Source organism: Pistacia vera, unplaced genomic scaffold, assembly GCF_008641045.1.
Source record: "Pistacia vera cultivar Batoury unplaced genomic scaffold, PisVer_v2 Contig133, whole genome shotgun sequence".
In the NCBI taxonomy this organism is placed as follows: domain Eukaryota; kingdom Viridiplantae; phylum Streptophyta; class Magnoliopsida; order Sapindales; family Anacardiaceae; genus Pistacia; species Pistacia vera.
This window is the reverse complement of record NW_022195391.1, coordinates 491422-512998: the sequence shown is the minus strand read 5'-3', so window position 1 is coordinate 512998 and position 21577 is coordinate 491422. Positions and strand designations below refer to the sequence as shown.

General features: G+C 35.4%; 2 protein-coding genes across 8 annotated transcripts; one reads left to right on the top strand and one right to left on the bottom strand.

Moving 5' to 3' along the window:
* The first annotated feature begins 4700 nt into the window (after window positions 1-4700).
* Window positions 4701-13568, top strand: LOC116122346 (nucleotide-sugar uncharacterized transporter 2). Of its 5 annotated transcripts, XM_031408212.1 has the most exons (8): window positions 7587-7719; window positions 8325-8385; window positions 11763-11914; window positions 12008-12216; window positions 12314-12407; window positions 12487-12653; window positions 12747-12917; window positions 13072-13568. In XM_031408212.1, the coding sequence occupies exons 2-8, from the start codon at window positions 8373-8375 to the stop codon at window positions 13352-13354; spliced, it is 1089 nt and encodes a 362-aa protein (XP_031264072.1). In that variant the 5' UTR covers window positions 7587-7719; window positions 8325-8372; the 3' UTR covers window positions 13355-13568. The 5 variants fall into 5 exon arrangements, 3 of the variants coding, with proteins under 3 accessions (XP_031264072.1, XP_031264071.1, XP_031264070.1); XM_031408211.1 differs by lacking the exons at window positions 7587-7719; window positions 8325-8385 and adding an exon at window positions 10901-11177; XM_031408210.1 differs by lacking the exons at window positions 7587-7719; window positions 8325-8385 and adding an exon at window positions 11101-11238.
* A 511-nt stretch (window positions 13569-14079) lies between these two features.
* LOC116122331 (GBF-interacting protein 1-like) lies at window positions 14080-20452 on the bottom strand. Of its 3 annotated transcripts, none has more exons than XM_031408190.1 (9): window positions 20093-20452; window positions 19104-19147; window positions 18904-18961; window positions 18441-18546; window positions 17693-18312; window positions 16806-17070; window positions 16229-16520; window positions 15032-15487; window positions 14080-14792 (listed from the first exon to the last, which is right to left on the bottom strand). In XM_031408190.1, the coding sequence occupies exons 1-9, from the start codon at window positions 20289-20291 to the stop codon at window positions 14493-14495; spliced, it is 2340 nt and encodes a 779-aa protein (XP_031264050.1). In that variant the 5' UTR covers window positions 20292-20452; the 3' UTR covers window positions 14080-14492. The 3 variants fall into 3 exon arrangements, with proteins under 3 accessions (XP_031264050.1, XP_031264052.1, XP_031264051.1); XM_031408192.1 differs by having other exon boundaries at window positions 16262-16520; XM_031408191.1 differs by having other exon boundaries at window positions 18904-18958.
* Window positions 20453-21577: the final 1125 nt, after the last annotated feature.

Below are 21577 nucleotides of genomic sequence, written 5' to 3'. Positions count from 1 at the left end.
TGCTGATTTAATTCCTTTTGTTTATGTCCATAGGCTACAAGCCTCGCCTTCAGATAAGACGTTTGAACTTTTTTGTAGAAAGGCCTTTGGTCCTCAAGGTTGTTGCCCCCCCGAATTGGAGAAACCGTCTCGTGACATCCTTGGGAAGTGTGGAGGTTTACCAATAGCCATTGTAACCGTTGGTGGTCAGTGGTACTGAAACTGAAAAGTAGAGATTGAAAGAGTTGAAACATTTAGAACTCGTGAATTACTTCTATTGAATTTGATTAAAAAATGAGCTAAAACAGAGCTCTCGTTTATATACAAGAATAGTTTTGTCAAAAGAGTAAACCCAGCTCAGTTGACCAAGAGTAAAGTTTCACTTTACAAAACGACACCGTTCATTCATTTGTGATTTGTAGTTTTTACAAAACTGCCCTTTCTTCAGTCTGGTTAACATTCCCCCTCAGACTGAACCACGGTTGCTGAATCCTTCAAGACTTTGGCTGGATTTTCTTCTAGACTTTATTTTGTATAGAATACTTCTGCACTTTCAAGCTGATTCCTCCTTAATGCTAGTTTTTCTCATTTTTGCACTTATTCAAAAATAAATGACTTCTGCACTATGCTCCTGCACAATTCTTCTACACTTATCTTGACAAAAAAAATAAACTCGGTCATGCCATTCATCCGCAAACCCTGCACCTTCTGTACTTTCTCATTTCTACATTTTCTCAAAAATCAATGAATGCGTTCTACACAATAATGCTTCTGCTCAATAATGCTTCTGCATAATGCTTCTGAAACAAAAACTGATTCCTACTAAACAATGCAACAAAACTGATTCCTACTAAACCAATGCCTTCTGCACAATAATCTAATTCCTACTAAACCAATGCCTTCTGCATAATAATGCTTCTACACAATAATGCTTCTGCACAATGCTTCTGAAACAAAAACTGATTCCTAATAAACAATGCCTTCTGCACAATAATGCTTCTGAAACAAAAACTGATTCCTACTAATCAATGCCTTCTACTCATCATTCTTCCAGTAGTACTCACACCATTACACCTCAACACTCAATAATGCCTTCTACACAATAATGCTTCTGAAACAAAAAACTGATTCCTACTAATCAATGCCTTCTACTCAGCATTCTTCTTATGCCACAATCAGCAGTACTCACACCATTACACCTCAACACTCAGCAGTACTCACACCATTACATTTCAACACCACATTTTTCTTATGCCACAATCAGCAGTACTAACACCATTACAATCAGCAGTACTCACACCATTACACCTCAACACTACATTCCAATTCCATGCTTTCACTTAGTATGCATAACACAAACAGTCAACATACACACAATTATACCACAACTAGAATTTCAATTTCATGCTTACACTTCAGCACTCACATCATCATACCACAAACAGTATTACAGCAACAACACACTCATCATTCTCAGCATTGATATCATTGTATCACAAACAACATTATAGTAGCAACACAATAGTAACTCAACACAATTCTTCTAAGCACACAATTTTGAGCAGATTTTTACACTGTTTCAGAGATGATCTTTTGATACTTCTATACACAATTTTGAGCAGATTGAGTAGATTGTGGAACTAAAACCGAAAAGTATAGATTGAAAGAGTTCTTGAAACATTTAGAACTCGTGAATTACTTCTATTGAATTTGATTAAAAAATGAGTTGAAACAAAACTCTCGTTTATATACAAGGATAGTTTTGCCAAAAGAGTAAACCCAGCTCAGTTGATGAAGAGTAAAGTTTCACTTTACAAAACGACACCATTCATTCATTTGTGATCTGCAGTTTTTACAAAACTGCCCTTTCTTCAGTCTGGCTAACAGTCTTCTCTCAAACAAGAACAAGATTGCTTCTAAATGGAAAAAGTTATTTGATGACTTGGGGTCACAGTTGGGAAGTGATTCTTATCTAAAAGATTGAAACAAAGTTTTATTAGAAGGTTATTATGGTCTACCTCACCATCTCAAATCTTGTCTCTTGTATTTTGGTTTTTTTTTTTTTTTTTTTTTCTAGAAAGCTACTCAACCAATTGTGCAAGACTAATTTGCCTATGGATTGCTAAGGGCTTTGTCCCTTATTCCAAACACCGCACATCTGAACAAGTTGCTGAACAGTTCTTGATTGATCTCATTAACAGAAGCTTGGTTCAAGTGGTAAAGACGGATTTCATTGGAAGACCTAAATATTGTTGAGTTCATGATCTGATGCATGAGATTATCATTAGAAATACCGAATATTTGAGCTTATCTCATGTTTTGAATAGAGAACCCTCAAATCTCTTTAGCAAAATTCGGTGCATTTCAATACAAGGAAGTACTGATAGTGTTCTTGAGAGTATTAAGGAGTCAAAGATACGTTCTGTTTCTCTTTTCAATGTTGATAGGATGCCTAACTCTTTCATGACTACACTGGTTGTGGATTTCAAACTTATAAAAGTACTTGATTTTGAAGATAGTCTTATAGAGTATCTTCCTGAAACAGTGGGAAACCTCTTCCATTTGCACTACTTAAGTGTGAAAAATACAAAAGTAAATGTACGTCCCAAGTCCATTGGTAAGCTTCTCCACTTGGAGACCTTGAATTTGAAGCGTTCTCTTGTCACTGAGCTTCTTGTTGAGATCAAGAATCTTAAGAAAATACGTTGTTTTTATAATGTAATGTTATAATTAATTAATTTTCTAATTATTTAATTAAGTGATGTACTAAATTATTAATGTAATGTTATAAACTTATATTAATTAAGTAATCATTTAATTAACAATGTATTAATATTTATTAATATATCATATATAATTAATTAATTGCTAATTTACTATAGATATATTTAGAACTTGATAATTGAAGTAAATAACTAAATATTATATTATTAACATTAAAACACTTTTAATTTGTCCTAATTCTAATTATATATTTAATTCATCAAAACTTTAATATTAATATATTATAATATATTAAAGTTTCTTATATGGTGTAGTTTATATGTAATAAGAATAATTGTTTATTTATTTAATTAATTAGGTTATTGTAAAAATTTAAAGTTTTTCCATTTAAAATTTTTTTTTATATGTAAAATTAGACCCCCCATTCTTTAAAGATAATTTTATTTCAGCCCATGTTATAAAACAGATGGTAAATCAAGTATTCGTTGCAGGTTTTAAGTTGAATACCCACTACAGATTTTTTTTTTAAGGTTTCGGTTCTAATTCTAGTTTCTCTATATATAGAAACTATAACTGTACTGTATCAATTCCAAAAAAATAGAACCAAAATTTACCCAGTATTGATTCTAGGTAAATTTCAGTTCTGATTTCAGTTCTACCTCAGGGTTCTGATTTTGCCTGCCACGCCTGCTCACCCTTTATTTAAAACAAACACAGTATGGACCACTTGGAAGAAAAAACAAGAAATTAGAAAAGCAACCAAAGCTTTTAGCTCTTTTCATTTGATTTGAAGTTGAATTATTGCAATGGTGGAGCCAAGACTTTAAAACCAAAGTTGCAGACAGCTGGACTCTTTGCTTTACGAGTGCACTGTCCATTTTTCATTTTACTTTTTCTTTATCTCTCATAATGAACACGTGACTCTTGGATGTCCTTTTTTTCTATTTTATTATTCATAGCAACTGTTGAGGGAAACAGGAAGAAACCTCTCAAACTTTACATTTTCTGAGTCTCTTTCTTCTTCTCCTTCTCAACTTATTGTCACAGTCGATTTCTTGTTGTTTAAGATGGCAATGCCAGATAGTTAGATCGTGGACTTTGTGTGATTTATTAATAGGAGAATCCCTTTGATGATAAACTGTTGATGATCTTAACATATATTTAAAACCATACATAACCTTAGATTAATTAAGAACACCATCTTCTAAAAGTTGATTAATTATTAACTATGGAAAATTCTCCGTAATGTTTTCTTTTTAAAAAGTTATATGATACAACTTTGATAAGGCAAGAAACAATCATTTTGGTTTTACCTTTTGAATAACATAATACATAAAATTAATTAATTAGAACATAAATGTGCATGCAATAGTACCAAAATATTGCTTGATATTTAAATATTTTTTAATCATCCCAAAAAAATTTCAAATTATTGGGGTTGAGTGAGATAATATTTTTAAATTTAAAGGAATTTGTGATATTTTTAAAACTATGTAAGAAGATTTTGGTATTCTAGTAAACTTTTGGGTGTCTAGGTGATACTTATGCAATTACGAAATTCAAGGATAGGGACAACTATTCCAGAGCGTCATTTTTTCTTGGGAAGAGAAAATTTAGCCCCCTCTTTCCTCAGAGAGGACAACAGATTCTCTTTATTGACAAAACAAATTAGCCTGTGGAAAATTTAGCCCTCTTTTTCAGGGACAACCAGATTCTCTTTATTAACAAAAGAGATTAGCGTGTGGAAAATAAAGGGTAAAATTCAATTCAGTCATTTTTACCTCTAAAGTTTGTCCGATATAATGAGAAAGTAACACTTAAGTCCTTATTAGTTATCAACTATTACAATTAGGCACATTTGTGAACCGCACCTTTTGTTTATAAATAATTAATTTCAAAATGTTATGGAATAAAGCAGCTTTTGTTGATTTGATATATGCAGGGTGAACGGTCTACCAATAATTAATTCACAAAATGGCAACAGGAAGCTACAAGCCTACAACCTCTCTTTATGAAATTTCTCGGTTCTCGACAATTCAAACGATCATATTTTAATTCATAATTTCACACCAGCTGTTTACAACTAAGTTATACGGAGTCTCTACCATCGTGTCCAACCCACTGGTTTCTTAACACAACAACCAAACATTGTATACTTGATCATACATCTTAACAATTAAGATGGAGTGAACAACAAAAAGCTTACGAGATATGGCAGAGTTTACTGTGAACTTTGCTATTGAAACATTGGGTTCCTTGCTTGTCCAGGAAACCAAGCTGTTGAGAAGTGTAAAGAAAGAAGTTGAAAGCATCAAAAGAGAATTGGAGTTCATCAGATCTTTTCTCACGGATGCAGATACAAGGGCAGCGGCTGAAGAAGAAGGAGGAAGCGATGGAGGTGTCGTAAGTACTTGGGTAAAACAAGTAAGGGAAGAAGCTTATCACATTGAAGACGTCATAGATGAGCACATACTTAATGAGGCGAAGCATCATGAACATGATGGCAAAGGTCTCACTGGTTTCCTTCGTAAAATGTGTTGTTTCATCAATGAACTTAAGGTGCGTCATGGAATTTCATCCGAGATTAAACATATCAAATCATCACTTGCTGATATACGAAGAAGTGCAGAACACTATAAATTCAAGCCCATTGATCAAGGAGACGTTGTATCGCACGATTCTCGAGTTGGTTCCTTTTTCATCCCAGGCGCTGAACTTGTGGGCATCGAATCTACTAGAGACCAATTGATTGGTCTGTTGGTGAGTGGAACATCCAAGCGTTCAGTGATTGCAGTTGTGGGCGAAGGAGGACTTGGCAAGACCACTCTTGCCGGGAATATTTATAAGAATGATGTAGTGAAGAAGCATTTCGATTGCCAGGCTTGGATCACGGTTGGGAAAGAATGCACCAAAATGGATATACTAAGAAAAACTATACAAGAATTTGAGGGTGTGATAGGGTCTACTCATGGAGAAATGGACAAAATGGGAGAGAAGGATCTGCTCGCCATGCTGGAGAGACAATTAAAAGACAAGTGTTACATGGTTGTGTTCGATGACGTGTGGCAAACTGATTTTTGGGGATATATAGAGTATGCTTTAATTGAGAACAACAAAAGCAGTAGGATTATGCTCACAACCAGAAACACGGGCACTGTTGCTCTGATTCCTTTTGTTAAAGTCCATCCGCTAGAACCTTTGCCTTCAGATTTGGCGTTTGAACTTTTTTGTAGAAAGGCTTTTGGTCCTCAGGTGTGTTGTCCCCTCGAGTTGGAGAAACTATCTTATGACATCCTTCGGAAATGTGGAGGTTTACCACTAGCAATTGTTGCCGTTGGTAGTCTTCTCTCAAACAAGAATAAGGTTGCTTTTGAATGGAAAAAGTTACTTGATGACTTGGGATCACATTTGGGAAGCGATTACAACAAAGTTTTATTAGAAAGTTATTATGCTTTACCTCACCATCTCAAATCTTGTCTCTTGTATTTTGGTTTTTTTCCAGCAAGCTACTCAATCAATTGTGCAAGACTGATTCGCCTATGGATTGCTGAAGGCTTTGTCCCTTATTCCAAACTCCGCACATCTGAACAAGTTGCAGAAGAATTCTTGATTGATCTCATTAACAGAAGCTTGGTTCAAGTGGTAGAGATGGATTTCATTGGAAGACCTAGATATTGTGGAGTCCATGATCTGATGCATGAGATTATCCTTAAGACCGAATCTTTGGGCTTCTCTCATTTTGTGAACAGAGAACACTCAAATCTCTCTAGCAAAATTCGGCGCATTTCAATACAAGGAAGTACTAATGATGTTCTCGAGAGCATCAAGGACTCAAAGATACGTTCTGTTTCTCTTTTCAATGTTGATAGGATGCCTAACTCTTTCTTGACTACGCTTTTTATGGATTTCAAACTTGTAAAAGTACTTGATTTTGAAGATAGTCCTATAGAGTATCTTCCAGAAGGAGTGGGAAACCTCTTCCACTTGCACTACTTAAGTGTGAAAAATACAAAAGTAAATGTACTCCCCAAGTCCATTGGTAAGCTTCTCAACCTGGAGACTTTGAATTTGAAGCGTTCTCTTGTCACTGAGCTTCCTGTTGAGATCAAGAATCTTAAAAAATTGTGCTATCTAGCGGCATACAATTTGGGCAAGTATAGTAATTATGGAAGAGCAGTGAAAATACCTGAGGGGTTTAGTTCTTTAATGGAGCTGCAGAAGCTAATTTTGGTGGAAGTTAACTTTAAGGAACTCAAAGAGCTTACGAAGCTAAGGCATCTGAGAAAGTTAGGAATTAGGATCACAAATGGAAACGGCAAGGATTTATGTGCTTACATAGGGAATTTGGATAAACTTGTATCTCTGACTATCGAGTTGACAAGTAGAGAAGAAATTCTTGATATAGAATCAATGACTTCTCCTCCTCGTGGTCTTGAGCGCCTCTACTTAACAGGAAATATGAAGAAGCTACCAGATTGGATTTTTAAACTTGAATATATTGTCAGAATTGGTTTGGATTTGTCAGGATTAACTGATGATCCCATAAAAGTCCTTCAAGACCTGCCTAATTTATTGGAGATTAGGCTATGGGAGACATGCCATGGTGAGCAATTACATTTCAAAGAAGGTTGGTTTCCAAAACTAAAAATGTTGAACCTCTTTGACTTTAAAGGAGTGGAATTGATGATAATAGACAAAGGTGCAATGCCTAACCTTGAAGAGTTACTTATTGGACCATGCCCTCGATTGAAAGAGATTCCAATTGGAATTGAACATCTGAGAAACCTAAGGATTCTTAAGTTTCGTCGTATGTTGAAAGAAATTTGTTATATGATAAAAGATGAGAAGTGGAAGAAAGTTACCCGACATATACCGGAGGTCTGTGTCACTTACGAAGAGGAAGGAGAAGTATTTTATGTCACTACTAAGTATCTCTTGTCTCTCTCGCCTGTGAATTTTGAGTAATTTATTGAAAAACGGGTGTGAAGTAACAATTCCTCTCATCCGTGACAGCAGGTATTCCATTTAATTTATATAAGACTTAGCGTTATCTTGATTCTTTATCTTCTGTCAAATTGCAAAAGGAAAAAGCTTATAATTTATTTTATTTAAAACATTCTTTTTTAAATTACCTTAATTAATTGATTAAGCTTTAGTTGTCGGAATCCAGTCCCGGCAGCCAAGGATCCCATCGCCGAAATTTGTTTTGGCGATATTAAGTAACAATATTGGTATCAAAATAATTCAATTTTAACGATCTATCTATATCTACAATTAATTTTAGCAATTTATGCAACGTTTGGCCAGGAAATGACGGAGACAGTTCGTGTGGCTGCACTTTCTCTGTCAGATCTTGGCCAAACACAATCATTTTTCCAGTTTAAAATTATATAGATAGATAAATCGTTTAGAGACGATCATTTTAATATCAATTTTGTTACCATAACATGCCAAAAAAATCTCCGGTTATAGAAACTGCCTGCTGCCACTCGATACCCGCGACTAGTTGATGAATTTCTTACACGTTTTTAGCGCTTTAGAACATAATATCAAGTGAAGTATGAGTTTTTTGTTATCCTATAAATAACTAAGGCTTGTGTTTTTTCTATTATGATGAACAGAAGATGTATCTTGGATTGTGAGAAGATCATGATTAAATCGTCCTCCACATGAATAAACCAGGTAATTCCAAGATTTTATGTACTTGTTTCTTGTGAATGGTGTAGTATTGGTGGCAGTATCCAGCAATGTGTGATTGTTGTATTATTAGGGTAACACTAGTAGAGATGAAGTATTAGTTGCAATTGTTCATCAATTTCCTTGTGTAATATATAAAATACATTTGATTTGCTCATGTTAATGTAATGGTTGTTTTGTTTGTTAATTTATATCTACCATGTTGTTTAATTTTCTGTGTTGGGACTTTTCTCTTTCAATGGAAGTTTATTGGTGGCTACTTCCAATTGAAGTTCAAGAATGTATTGACACATCTGCCAATGGTAAGTAGCTCTCCTGATTTATTTACCACGTTTCCATTTATTTGGTGAGTTTTATTCTATGAACCTGCATCAGCATGCACTTGATTTAATTGTTTTATGTTATGAGTTTTGCCTATTCCATTTTGTTTCTGTTGGATTAAACCTTTGTGGAAAGCTTGGCCAATAAAAAACAGAGTCCCCTGTTTTCCTCTGTTCCCTTTTAACAAATTCCTCACAAATTTCTCCCATCCACATATCTCATTTTTGAACATCTTCTCGTTTGAGATGGCTTACCAGATGTGAGAGACTTGTACCTGGTGTTATTTTTCTCAAGCAGTAAATGTACTGATTTGAAGCATCACGGAAATTGTCTCGGATTCATGGGGAGATTAGTAATTTGCATGCACAGAAACCAAAACTTCAATCCAAACAACTTTTAGTCTGAATTTCAGATTGGAAATTTCTCCCCATTTATTAGGGAATAAATGAATTAGCTAAGATATTTCCCATATCTATGCTCTGATCATCTGGAGGTCTGAATCAAGTCTACCATATCAATTGAGGGAAGAAGCTTTCAGTACACAATGAAGGCGGCGAGACTTTCTCATGGCAGAGGTCTCGTTGGTTATATGAATTTTTGCTTTCTTTTTTATATTTCATTCATTCCTAATTATATATGAATAAGACATAGGGGTATTATAGACTTTTTGTTGAAAAAACTTACTTGATTAGACTAAATTGTTCGTATACCATAGTACTGAAGGTAAGTGCAGTATACTCCAAACCTTAAGAACCAAAGTGTAAATAACTCAAGATTTTCTCAAATTTGGTGCAAGAACAAGAAAATACTAAAATGCCCCTGTTGTTAACAAAAAGGTAACCGTTTCCCACCTATTTAAACACCTAATTCCACAAAACCAAGCAAAACCAAGAGAAATAAAACTAATTTTCATTAGAAATCCATATCCTAATGTCTTATTTTGATCTTGTACAGAAAAGGGCTTGGTTGGTGGTAGTCACATTCAATGTTGAGAAAGTGATTGAAACAGAAACAGAAACAGACATTTAGGAGCAACGTATAAGTTGTTCTGGTGATGCTTTTGAGGACTCTTTAGACCTCTCTGTGTAAAGTGACCTTTTACCCAATTAGTTAAGCAAATAATATCTTGCTTCAGAAGCCACCATCTCTAAAGGGCCCCCAACCCACAAGAATTAAGAAATACATTAAAGGCTAAAGGCTAAAAACACCTTCATTGCTGCAGGTTTCAATGCATTTTTGCTTTTTGCTTTGTCTTATTTTATGGCATTTGGTTAGGTATTATCAATCCCTAATACGAAACTGGATTTGGTGTTGAGTATCAGATTAGTTAACAAAGTAGAATTGGTAAATCAAATCAGACTCATCCGTGGATGCTTAGATGGGTTACTACACTAATCTTCTTTGAGGATTAGTCGAGATACGCGTAAACTGACTCGGACATCTTGGTTACAAAAAAAAAAAAAAAAAAAAAAAGAAAGCTAATTTACTAGTTTATTAAGCAATCAAATCAAATTAGGTCTACCTAAGTAGATACCTAATGGGACTTATATCGAGGACTCATTGAATAATTGAATAGAACTCATATAATAAATTGAAATTAAACTTCACAATACAGAACAATTGAAATCAACTCTTGGATGCCTAAGTGGTCAAATAGAAACTCTTAGGTGTATTACTCAAGAGATCCTAAATTCAATTTCTCTCGACCTTTATTACCGTCATTAGAGGATTACCCAATCGACTAAGCTGGCCAAACAACCTGACCACAAAAAAAAAAAAAAAAAAAGTATATATTTTTAATAACATATAAGATGAATGTGCTTTCTTTTTATTGGTACACCACCTAATCATGTTCGCAAGCACAGGAGATAGTACCTCCCATCTACAATTCACAAAAGTAGTTAAGGGTAACAGTATCACATGAGGTGTTGACTGTTGCAGATAAACTCTACATGATGTTTCCTTAACTTCTCCGCTCAGGAAACCATGCAATAAAATAAAATAAAAAATAAAAAACTTTTTGAAAGTACTTCCAAATCCATTAAACAAGACATTTGGCACTCAACTCATCGTTTATTGGCTCTTCTTTGGATTCCATCTGTAGTGTTAAACACATACAACCAAAACCCCGTTATTATTTTATTTATTAAAGATATTAATCAATCAATTAACTAGACGCTTTTCTCCATATTTATCTCCATAATCTATCCCGCAATCTTTGATATAATCCATAGTTAATGTACTTATCGTCTTAGTTTTTTTCTTTCTTTTTCTTTTTTTCTATGGTATTTTATTGAGTAAAAGATTGGTTTTGTTAATGAAAGAATGTGTTTTCAGTAATATGTGAAACAAGTGTAATCTTTTCTTTTGGTTGGTAATGGGGTGGATTGATGCTTTGTTGGGGAAACATGGCAGAAGTTTTATCAAACGCAAGGACAGTGATGCAGGAGAAGCAGGTTCTTTTGAATGAAACTCAGAAGCTACATTGTTATTTACTAAAATGCTTGTTCTTTGAATGTGAATGTTCTGAGTTTACTGGGTTATTTTCATCTTCTTTTCTCATTTCAGATTATGCTTTCACTTGCTGATTGTTTAGTATTTGGTTTGGTGGGTGTGGAATCACCTTTAAATCATAATATTCAATAAGGTTTTTAACTTTTATGAAATTCTGTTGGTTTTTCAAGGCTTATGATGAGTAATCCATGGTGGGATTCTGTTATTTGTTTGATTTAACCAAAACTATTTTCACATTGCTATCATGAAGCGCAGGAAAACAGTTTAAATGCTATTTTCATGAATTGCTCTTTATCTAGATCAATAAAATTTCAGAATATTGTTAAAATACTGTGTTCAGTTCACTAGACTTGGAAAGACTCAAAACCATTTAGCAGATTGAAACTTTTTATGTTTTCTTTAGTGGCATTTTACTCTGAAGCTGTACATGTAAATGGAGAAGCAAAATTTCCCTGCTGACTGATAACAATTTGTCATGTGTTCTGCTGTTGGATGTATTCATTAATTCTCATTTTTCGAGTTATCAGGTCGAGCATTGGAAGAACTCAGAGGTGCTATATACAATGACCTTCGATCTGCAGAAGGAGCCAAGCGCCAACAGCAAAGATTTTGTGGACCAGCTGTGGCAATGACCTTCAATTTCCTGGTTTCTGTTGGAATTATTTTGACAAACAAATATGTGAGTTCTTTTCATTCAATTCAGCAGGTTCAAACTTTAGACCTTTACAGATAAATTCACTCAATCTCATATCAGTTATGTTTCTTCTTATAGGTGATGGGGAAAGTTGGGTTTAATTTCCCAATCTTTCTTACCTTAATTCACTACACCGTCGCATGGATACTACTTGCCATTTTCAAGGCCTTGTCACTGCTTCCAGTCTCCCCTGCCTCCAAAACTACTCCTTTCTCATCTCTATTTACTCTTGGTGTTGTCATGTCTTTCGCCACTGGCCTTGCGAATACAAGCCTAAAGCATAACAGGTTTGTTTCAGTTCAGGATTTTAATCTGTGACTGAAATAGCAACTTGGTGGTTGTCACTATGTTCGAGTTTTCTCACTAGTAATATGATTTATGCAGTGTTGGGTTCTACCAGATGACTAAAATTGCAGTCACTCCCACTATTGTTGTGTCTGAGTTCATCCTATTTCGCAAAACCATTTCTTATCAGATGGTCAGCTGCTTCAAATTTTAGCTTATAGAATTAAATCACTTTGCAGCTCTTTCTGACAATGTCCTTGCAAATTCCACAGATTTTGGCTCTGTTTGTTGTATCAGCAGGGGTGGCAGTGGCAACCGTAACAGATTTAGAGTTCAATCTTTTTGGTGCGTTTATTTCAATAGCATGGATTATCCCAAGTGCTGTGAATAAAATTATGTGGTCTAAGCTCCAAAAGGATTCCAACTGGACTGCCCTAGCGTAAGTAAAATCCCAATCTTTTGTGTTTCTGCTAGCATAGAACAGTACTCAAAATCACTCCATATATGCATAAACAACAAATTTTGATTGCAGGTTGATGTGGAAGACAACTCCCATCACAGTTTTCTTCTTAGTGGCTCTAATGCCATGGTTGGATCCTCCAGGAGCGTTGTCGTTTAAGTGGGATCTTAATAACTCTTCTGCAATTTTAATATCAGCTCTCCTTGGTTTTTTCCTACAATGGTCTGGTGCTTTGGCACTTGGGTGAGACTCTATTCCTCTAACTTCAATTTACCAGTATCTGCTATGTTACCAGTCCAGTAACTCACCGGTTACTAAAACATTGTTACTTGTAGTATTGGTCCAGTATCATTACCAAGTCATTAGTAAAATTCCTTTTATGATTATTTCTGTGCAGGGCCACTTCTGCAATAGCTCATGTTGTTTTAGGGCAGTTCAAAACCTGTGTGATTATGCTTGGAGGCTATCTTCTGCTCAACTCAGATTCCGGCTTTGTGAGCATTTGTGGAGCTGTTACAGCTGTGTGTGGAATGGCGGTTTACACATCACTTAGCTTGAAAGATTCTCAGGGAAGTTCAAACAAGCAGCTTCCAAAGCAAAATGTAGCCATACCGAAACCAAAAACCAATACAGAAGATGGAGTCGAGTCAAACGCAGCCATTGCTACAACTGTTGCTTGATTTTAGAGTTGAGAAAGCTCTTAAACTTGAGAGAGAGAGAGAGATTCCAAGTTTCCAACCCGAGGCATTTTATAATATTCATAGGAATTTTGATAGGAAATTTAGTTCAATGGAAGATGCAAGATTTGTACAGAGACAAATATATAATTGGTTAACCAAAATTATTTGCTTCTTTTCTTGTGTAACAATGTTCTCATCACCCCTCTTGCTTGAACTACATTGGCATGGATTTATATTAAAAAAAAAAAAAAAAAAAAAAAAATTCCCATGTAAGAATATACCAACAATTCTTGAACTCGTAAACTCACGAAAAATGGTGATCTTTGACCATACATAAAGAGAGGATCCAGATTCACTCGTTACTTGGAAACACTATACATGATGTCAAATGATTCGAAAAATGCTACACCCACTGTCTTTTCTCACAACGATGACATCCACTGTCTTTTCTCACAACGATGACATGACAGTTTACAATTAGTCAACAACAATTTATCAAGTAGGAACCAAATAAAACCCATTACAAACTGACTAATTGCAAACTAACACATCTGGTTGTGAAAGAAAGTTTGTCAGATTGTGAAAGAAAGTTTGTGAAAAAAGATTGTAGATATAACATTACTCAAATGGTTCAACTTAACCTTGGAGACAGAAATAAAGATTTTCTGAATATGAAAGCATTGGTTTGAGTTACCCAAGAATTTAATAACTAGTTTCACTGAGGATGATGACCAAAAAGAGGGATCTGCATTCATCAATTTCAGTATAAAATATAAATGCCAATTCCCATATATCAATTACAGCGGTATACTTCCCAAATCCCTCACTATCAAAATTTAATTTACAGGTGAGACAACAGAAAGGAAAAAATTGGTAAATCCCACCTCCTCTCTTTGACCTCTTAACTTTCTATAAGATCACAAGGAATTAATAAGTCTAACCCAAGAGGTGAAGAAAGCAAAATGGTTCGCTACCTATGAGAAATCGCAGGGAAATGAATCCAAAACAAGATGAACAACGATAACCTGCACCTGTCACATTCATAACTTTTAAAGGTCAGCAACATGTACTATATTTACACTAATATCGGCCCAGAGCTTCAGAGCAACCGAGTTTTTTCATGAGAAGTTTTTCTAGATCAGTAACTAGGATTCCAATTGACCTGTGCAACCTGCGGCTGCTGATAAGCACCAGATGGGAGTGTCATCGTTTCAACAGCTGCAGCCATGGCTTGAGATTGTTGCAATAGTGGATTAACATTTGAAGGGGCTGCTAATGTCTGTGCTGGTTGATAAATTCCAGGAAAGGCATTGTGACCGGTTTGTGCTGGGGCGAAAGCAATGTGCTGTCCCTGGAGGGCAAGGTTGTATAGAGGATTGATCTGCATGTTGGATAAATCATGTCCTGCTGTAGGTATCCAAACACCTGAACCTTCACTCTGCAATGACAACTATTGTATTACATTCCAGCCATTCCATTAAGTAAATCTTAAAATTACACAAAGAGGGAGAGAGAGAGAGAGAGAGAGAGAGAGAGAGGGAGAGAGAGAGAGAGAGAAATTGATAGACTCATAAACGAATCAAATAATATTATATTGTTATACAGCAATTGCACGCTACTAGTATCTAGATGAAAAGCAATGAAGAAGCAAGAGCATAAAGTGGAGCAAAAACAAACCAGTGGTCTTGTTGTGTAGATTTGATTATCTTTCAATTGAGATGCTGTAAGATCCTCGTTATTGGTAGACTTTCCAGGCGTCACAGCAGTAATAGGATTGAAACCAACAGGAGAAGAGCCATATGAACCATAACCAGCTGCAATTCCCATATGAGCCGGATTTCCTGCATTACTTCCTGGCTTGAGCTGTGAAAGAGGAAACTTGACTCCAGGAGCAGCGGCAGCAGCAGCTCCTGCTGCTGACGGTAAATATACATTACCAGTAGAAGGCTGCTGCGGAAGCCCATTGGGGTTCAAGAACTGATGTATTGGTGGCATATAATAAGGTGACAGGTAGTGGCCATAAGGGAGGAAGCTTGGATAAGGCTGCCTGAAAAGATGAACAGGCTGTGGAGCAGCAACAGAGCTTTGCATAGTCGGAGCTGGACTTGAGCTAGGAGGCACAGAAACCCCATTCTACACGTTAAATAAAATGAGTATCAGGAGCACATAATAGCTTAGAAAAGTAGTATAATGGGAAGCACCCATAGGCAAAGCAAATGATTTACAGTATTACCTTCCATGTTCTTAAAAAAAAAAAAAAGGAAAATTCACAGCTACCAACATATTTTTTATACTCAGAACATGATGATGTAAAAGGAAAAGGAAAATCAATGAAGCCATCCTTGAGTTATTGTTACATGCAATATATAGATATAAACTTTGCTCAGAAAATAATTTGTTAAAAGAAATATCACATAATACAAGTATTAATAATGGCATTCCTTGGGTTAATATACAAATTAGATGAACTCAGTTATCATAAAAATACCATCAATACCATTCATTCTTCACCACCAATGCGGGGCCTTCTTGAAAACAACCAAAACAGTTACCATTTATTCTCATGAAGTCTCCTATCAAATAATGTCATGCAGCACCCATACGATCTGAATTAAACCATGCCACAGTTCTGCTTATTCTAGCATTGGCTGCAGCTTACAAATTGCATTATCGAAACAAAATGTTCTTGTTTTTGTTTTAAAAACTACACCCAACAAGGTGATTTCCACTTTCCCCATTGCATCATAGGACTTGCATCAACCATAACAAAATAAAATTTGAAATGAATAAATGTAAAGATCGATAGAAACAAATAAATTGATGTAAGAAACAAAGTGGATGAACAATACACGGAGAAACAGGACAGGGCCTTACAGCAAAGTTTGAAATTAGAGAAACATCACATGCCTGAGTCTCAGATTCTTCCACTTGTATAGGCTGGCTCACAACTGAGGGGAACATGAAACCAAGACCATAGTTTGGAACACTTTGAACAGGTGGTTTCTCTTGGCCTTCTGGAAGCAAGGGCATCTCCTGCTTCAACTCATCCTTCAGGACTGTGCCAGTCGGGATATTGCCAATTGTTGGAGGCACATTATCCAAAAATGCCGTAGCCTGTGGTTGATCAAGATTTTCCCCTTGAGCAGTTGGGGATATGCTTCGACTTCTGCAAAAGGTCCCAAACAATCAAATATGTATTGAACAATGCATTTGGTTAGCACAGACAACCATTCTCATAAGTGGAGGATATAGTTGCTTGAATAAAACAGAATAAAACCGTTTTTTAAAACCAATTTTAGACAAAAAGGCATTAATACAACACCTATTTTTGAAACCAATTTTTAGAGAATTTAGATAATATCCAAATTTATAGTCATTTAGCACTAGCCAAGAACAAGAAAATAAACTCAGCATAACATCAGCCCAAATACATAGTGCAAGGTTGACCAACCTAGGAGAAGGTTCCCCAGCAGTTTCATCACTTGCAGAAGATGATTCAGTGGCAGATATAGAGTTAATCTCACCACCAGTGCCATTGACATCCTTTGTCTCGGATCCAAGACAAGTATCAAAGCTTCCAAAAGTCAACCCATTTTTCACTGCTTCCGAGACTTTGAAGTGACTAGGAAAAGTAACATGTTGACCATCAGAAACAGATGAATCAGGATGCACCTGAGAATTGGCTTTCACTGTGACAGTTGTAACCGCTGAAATTTCTGTTGAAGAAGAATGAGCAACACAAAGATGCCAAATTTAGAAGCAAAAACCAAACAGAAACAACATACTGTGGATCACAGATCACAAACAGAGACTGAAAGTGGAAAGTGAAAAAAAAAAAGTATTTCTAATCCAAGATGGTAGAACTCAAATATTATGCTCTGGATAGTAAAAAACCATAAGAAAATGAAAAACTTATAACCAAAATATGCAATTCCACATAGATGACATGTAGACCACTTTGCCACTCTAAAAGGAGGAAAAGTAAACCCATATGGCGATTTAGAGTTAAAAAAAATCCACTGAAGATTTTTTTTCCATTTCTTAGCTTTTTGTGATTAGCTACGTTTGCACTAATTTATCACAAATAACAAGAGACAGCATATATAAAAATTATGAAAAGTCCCCTGCAGGAATCATGGAGAACATGGAAATTATTACCCAACTCAAACTGCCTCAGTGCCATCCCTACCCACAGAGACAGGAAAACGACTCAAAATGAAACCAGAGGCCCAAAAGAGAATTCAACAGAAAAATAATTGGATCAGAAGGAAAAGGAAACGTAATTTATTCTTTTTTATTTATTTTATTATTCATTTTCATGGAAAAAGTGGACTATACCTTCAGAAATTGTAACAGACTCCTGCAGTGCTTGGTTATCATTGTCAGAAGAATGGATAGGCAAAGAACTGTCATGGGCTGACAAGGAAGAAGATTGTAAAGGCTCAGACAGCTGATTCTTTTCCACTTCTTCTGATTGGCTTTCATCCTTCTTTTTGTGGATAGCATCTGAAGTGTTTGAGGTTGTCTTTTCACTCTTGGATGATTCCAAGTCCACATCATAGGAGACATTTTTGTTTCCCTTAATATTGTTAGACTCAGCAGCTTTGCGCTGGCTCCCTACTTCACGCATAATTGTGCCCACAGCAGCAGGGTTCTGAGGCACTGGTGATGCCAGTACTGGATCTGAAGCCGAGGAATAGACACCAGACACAGACGCTGGATTGGCAGAGATAGGAAGGTGATTAGAACTCAATGAGGACTTTTCCTGGTAAGCTCTAATCAGCGACGCAAAGGTGGGAGTAGGTAGCAACGGTGCAGTCTCCAGCTTTTTTGCATCTATAGTAGTATTATCTTTACTTTCAGGAATCACACCATCCACAGACAATTCATTGACATGTCCATGACTAAAGCTTCCATTGGATAGACTTGAAGCGCCATTGGATACAGCAGTTGAAGCTCTGTAAACCATTTCAAACTAAGTAAAAAATTTAAAAGCAATACACTTTTTTACTCAGGAGAAATTGTAGAAAAAAATTCTTTTAAATGATAAAGACCACAGAATAATGAAGTTTGGTTACATAATTACTTTGTCACATGAGGTACTACATTATTTTTCGTTTTCCGTAAAACTGAACCTCTCTCTGTGAGTCCATTTTCCCTTCGTGGAGCCACATTCTTCCCACCGCCAGCAGCTGAAAGAGCAATTTGCAAGGCATAAATTTATAGACAACAATTACACAAGACATCTTTTTATACATTCAAGAAAACTGAAATTCTCCACAAATAGTTAAGGGGGGGACGCGGCTAGGATCGTCGTAGACGCAAACAAGTTACATCTAAATCTCGCCCACACACGAAATATAATGCCCCTAAAATCAGATTATGAATGAAACCTAGAATAGGTGTTTTCACCCTTGAAAGGGTGGGTACAAAGCACATACAATTATTTTAGTTTTAAACTCAAGAGTCCAACAAGGGGTATCAAAATAAATTATATAAAACATAACCACGACAATTAAAAAGCTTCGATTCATAAAGTTTAAACTTACCAGGAGGGCTATAATTAGAATAATAGTTCCCTCGACCACCCCTAGCCCCTTGTCCCTGCTATATACAAGTACCAAAATAGCCAATTTGATGAGGATAACGACATTACTTAGTGAACTCAATAATAGGTTCACGACCATAAAGCAGAGAGTATAAAATTCAAAGGGAAGCCAGACACACACAGCGGGCAAAAAATATCTACCTCCTTTTTCCGATCACGTTTCTTTTTCACCTCATGAAATGTATCTGAGAAGCAAAAAAAAGGGTGAGCGTCTTCATCAATAAAAAGAAATAGACCAACCCAGCAGACATTCTGCATAAGAAACATGAGAATTTTCATATCGAATTGTATCGGCATTGAGAGAAGAAAAAGTGCATAATACCCAGTTGCAAAAACCCCAATTTACAGCATCAGAACATAAAACACCACTGATACTCATATCTGTGCAAAACCCTTACATATACACAGATAAATATTGAACCTTTTGCACCCGATCCAGTAGTGAAGAAAACCAATTTACATCAACACATAAAAGGCCAGTGTCAAACTCACTCATATTCATCCAAAACCCTGATGCATACGCAAACCCATATTTGTAAACAAATATACACAGCTGAATATTGAAGCTACTGCGCAACATCCAGTTGCCCCAAAAAAACCCAATTTGCAACACCAAGCTCAATATTGAAGCTTCTGCACAACATGAGGTTGCAAAAACACCCCAATTTACAACACCATAACGTATAACACCGGCATAAAACTCCAACGTAAAACTAACTAATGCTCTTGTAAAACCCTAATGCATACTCAACCCATGTTTGTAAACCCACATACACAGATAAATATCGAAGATTTCGCTCAACGCCCAGATGAAAAAAAAAGGCCACCAATCTACAGCTCCAACACACAAAAACCAATGTAAAACTCACTCATATTCCTGTAAAAGCCTAACGCACACACAAACTCATGATTGTTAACACATATATACAGCAAAATACTGAAGCTTTTGCTCAATTCCCAGTTACAAAAAACCATAAAAAGCCAATGTAAAACTCCCTCTTATCCTTCTAAACAAGCTTTTGCACAAAGCCCAGATGCAAAACACCAAACTTTCCTATTAAAAGCCTCATCAAGGAGCTACATTGATATAAAACCCTAATGCAAAAACACAAATTGCTCCACATAAATACCTAAATAAAGAAGCTTTTGAGCGGTCTCATTAGGATCCATTGAGCAATCCTCAAGAACAGAGTAGATCTCCTCATCGCTGTGCTGCCTCCCTGTGGTCTCCCGTATGGTCTGTATGGTGGGCCGTATGTCGGCCGGGATCGTAACCCTAAACGCCCCCTCATCGCCGCCCTTGCTCCGGCTGCTGCTCCTGTTGCTCATGGTGCCCTTCTTAGGGAAGCAAAAGAGGAGGAGGAACACTACAAAAACAAATAAAAGAAAAAGAAAACGTTTTGTGAAAGTGCTTCTGTTTGAGTTGCTTACAGAAACTTAAACGTTAAGGATTACACCAATAAAAATAGATTGCCTGTTTTGTGAAAGGTTTAGACTTTAGACCAATGGATTAAGGGGTGTTTGGCTATATAGAAAGTTTGAGTAAACAAAGAGGAAATTGTTTGTGACAGTGTTTTGGGGGGGTCAAAGGAGAAGAATTTAGAGTTGGATTTTAATATATTTAATGCTATTATTATATTTTTGAAAAAATTTAAATGAGACCAACGTATTATTTCATTTATATTATTTTATAGTAAAAATTAGAAAAAGAAATTTGATCATAATACTTTCCAAAAATTGAATTTTTTTATCAATTGAGAAAGAATATCACCATTTTTGTACAATTTACTTATAATTCGGCTTGAAAACTTAAGCGATTTAGAAAAAATCGTTCAGTTTGAAACTTCGAGCACAACGTTATAGACTAAGGAAGTATCAAAAAAAATCTTTTTTTCACTATAAAATCTTAATTTGATTCTTTTTTAAAATCATAATAATCACAAATTATTGCTCAAAAAGTTAAGCAAGTTAGATAAATTCATTCAATTTGAAACTTTGAGCACAAAGTTATATAATTACGAAGTCTCGAAAAATCGTTTTTCACTATGAAAACCCAATATGATTTTAAACAAAAAGGAAATTATATTTATCAAAATATTATACCGATAACGTTATTATGTTACTAGCTACATATGAATTCTCTTATATTATTTTGAAAGTAAAATAAATTTGTGTGTAGATCAAATTATATAAGGTCGAGACCAACGACGGTGTATATATATATATATTTACCAAAATTCAAGGAGGATTCTCTATAATGCAAGATCACCTTTGCTTATGCTTATGCCTCTACTTTTGATGATATATGATAAGGAACTTTGGAGTAAGCTTTCCGATATTCATCTATTTTCTCGTGATCATTGTATATAACAATAGTTAGTGTTAATCTATCTCGTATCAAGCTGAAATTTTATAAGTGTGTGTTTGGAGTCGTTGTAGCTTAAGAAATAGTCGGTTAAGCTTTAAGCTACAACGATAAAAGTGTTTGATAAACAACTTTTGAAATTTAACAAAATTTAAAGCTGACTATAAAATAACCATCTTTATAAAAAGGATTTAAAAGCTACCCCTAGATAACTTTTTAAAAAAATCTAATTATTTTCAAAGTTGATTTT

Coding starts and splice junctions, on each gene's coding strand:
- LOC116122346 (XM_031408210.1), top strand. CDS start 11,112: ATGCTTTGTTGGGGAAACATGGCAGAAGTTTTATCAAACGCAAGGACA. Junction 11,239..11,762: donor AAAATGCTTGTTCTTTGAAT/GTGAATGTTCTG, acceptor TCGAGTTATCAG/GTCGAGCATTGGAAGAACTC. Junction 12,217..12,313: donor ACAAGCCTAAAGCATAACAG/GTTTGTTTCAGT, acceptor TGATTTATGCAG/TGTTGGGTTCTACCAGATGA.
- LOC116122331 (XM_031408190.1), bottom strand. CDS start 20,291: ATGAGCAACAGGAGCAGCAGCCGGAGCAAGGGCGGCGATGAGGGGGCG. Junction 18,313..18,440: donor GTAGTACCTCATGTGACAAA/GTAATTATGTAA, acceptor AATGGTTTACAG/AGCTTCAACTGCTGTATCCA. Junction 15,488..16,228: donor CTCTAATTTCAAACTTTGCT/GTAAGGCCCTGT, acceptor TTTAACGTGTAG/AATGGGGTTTCTGTGCCTCC.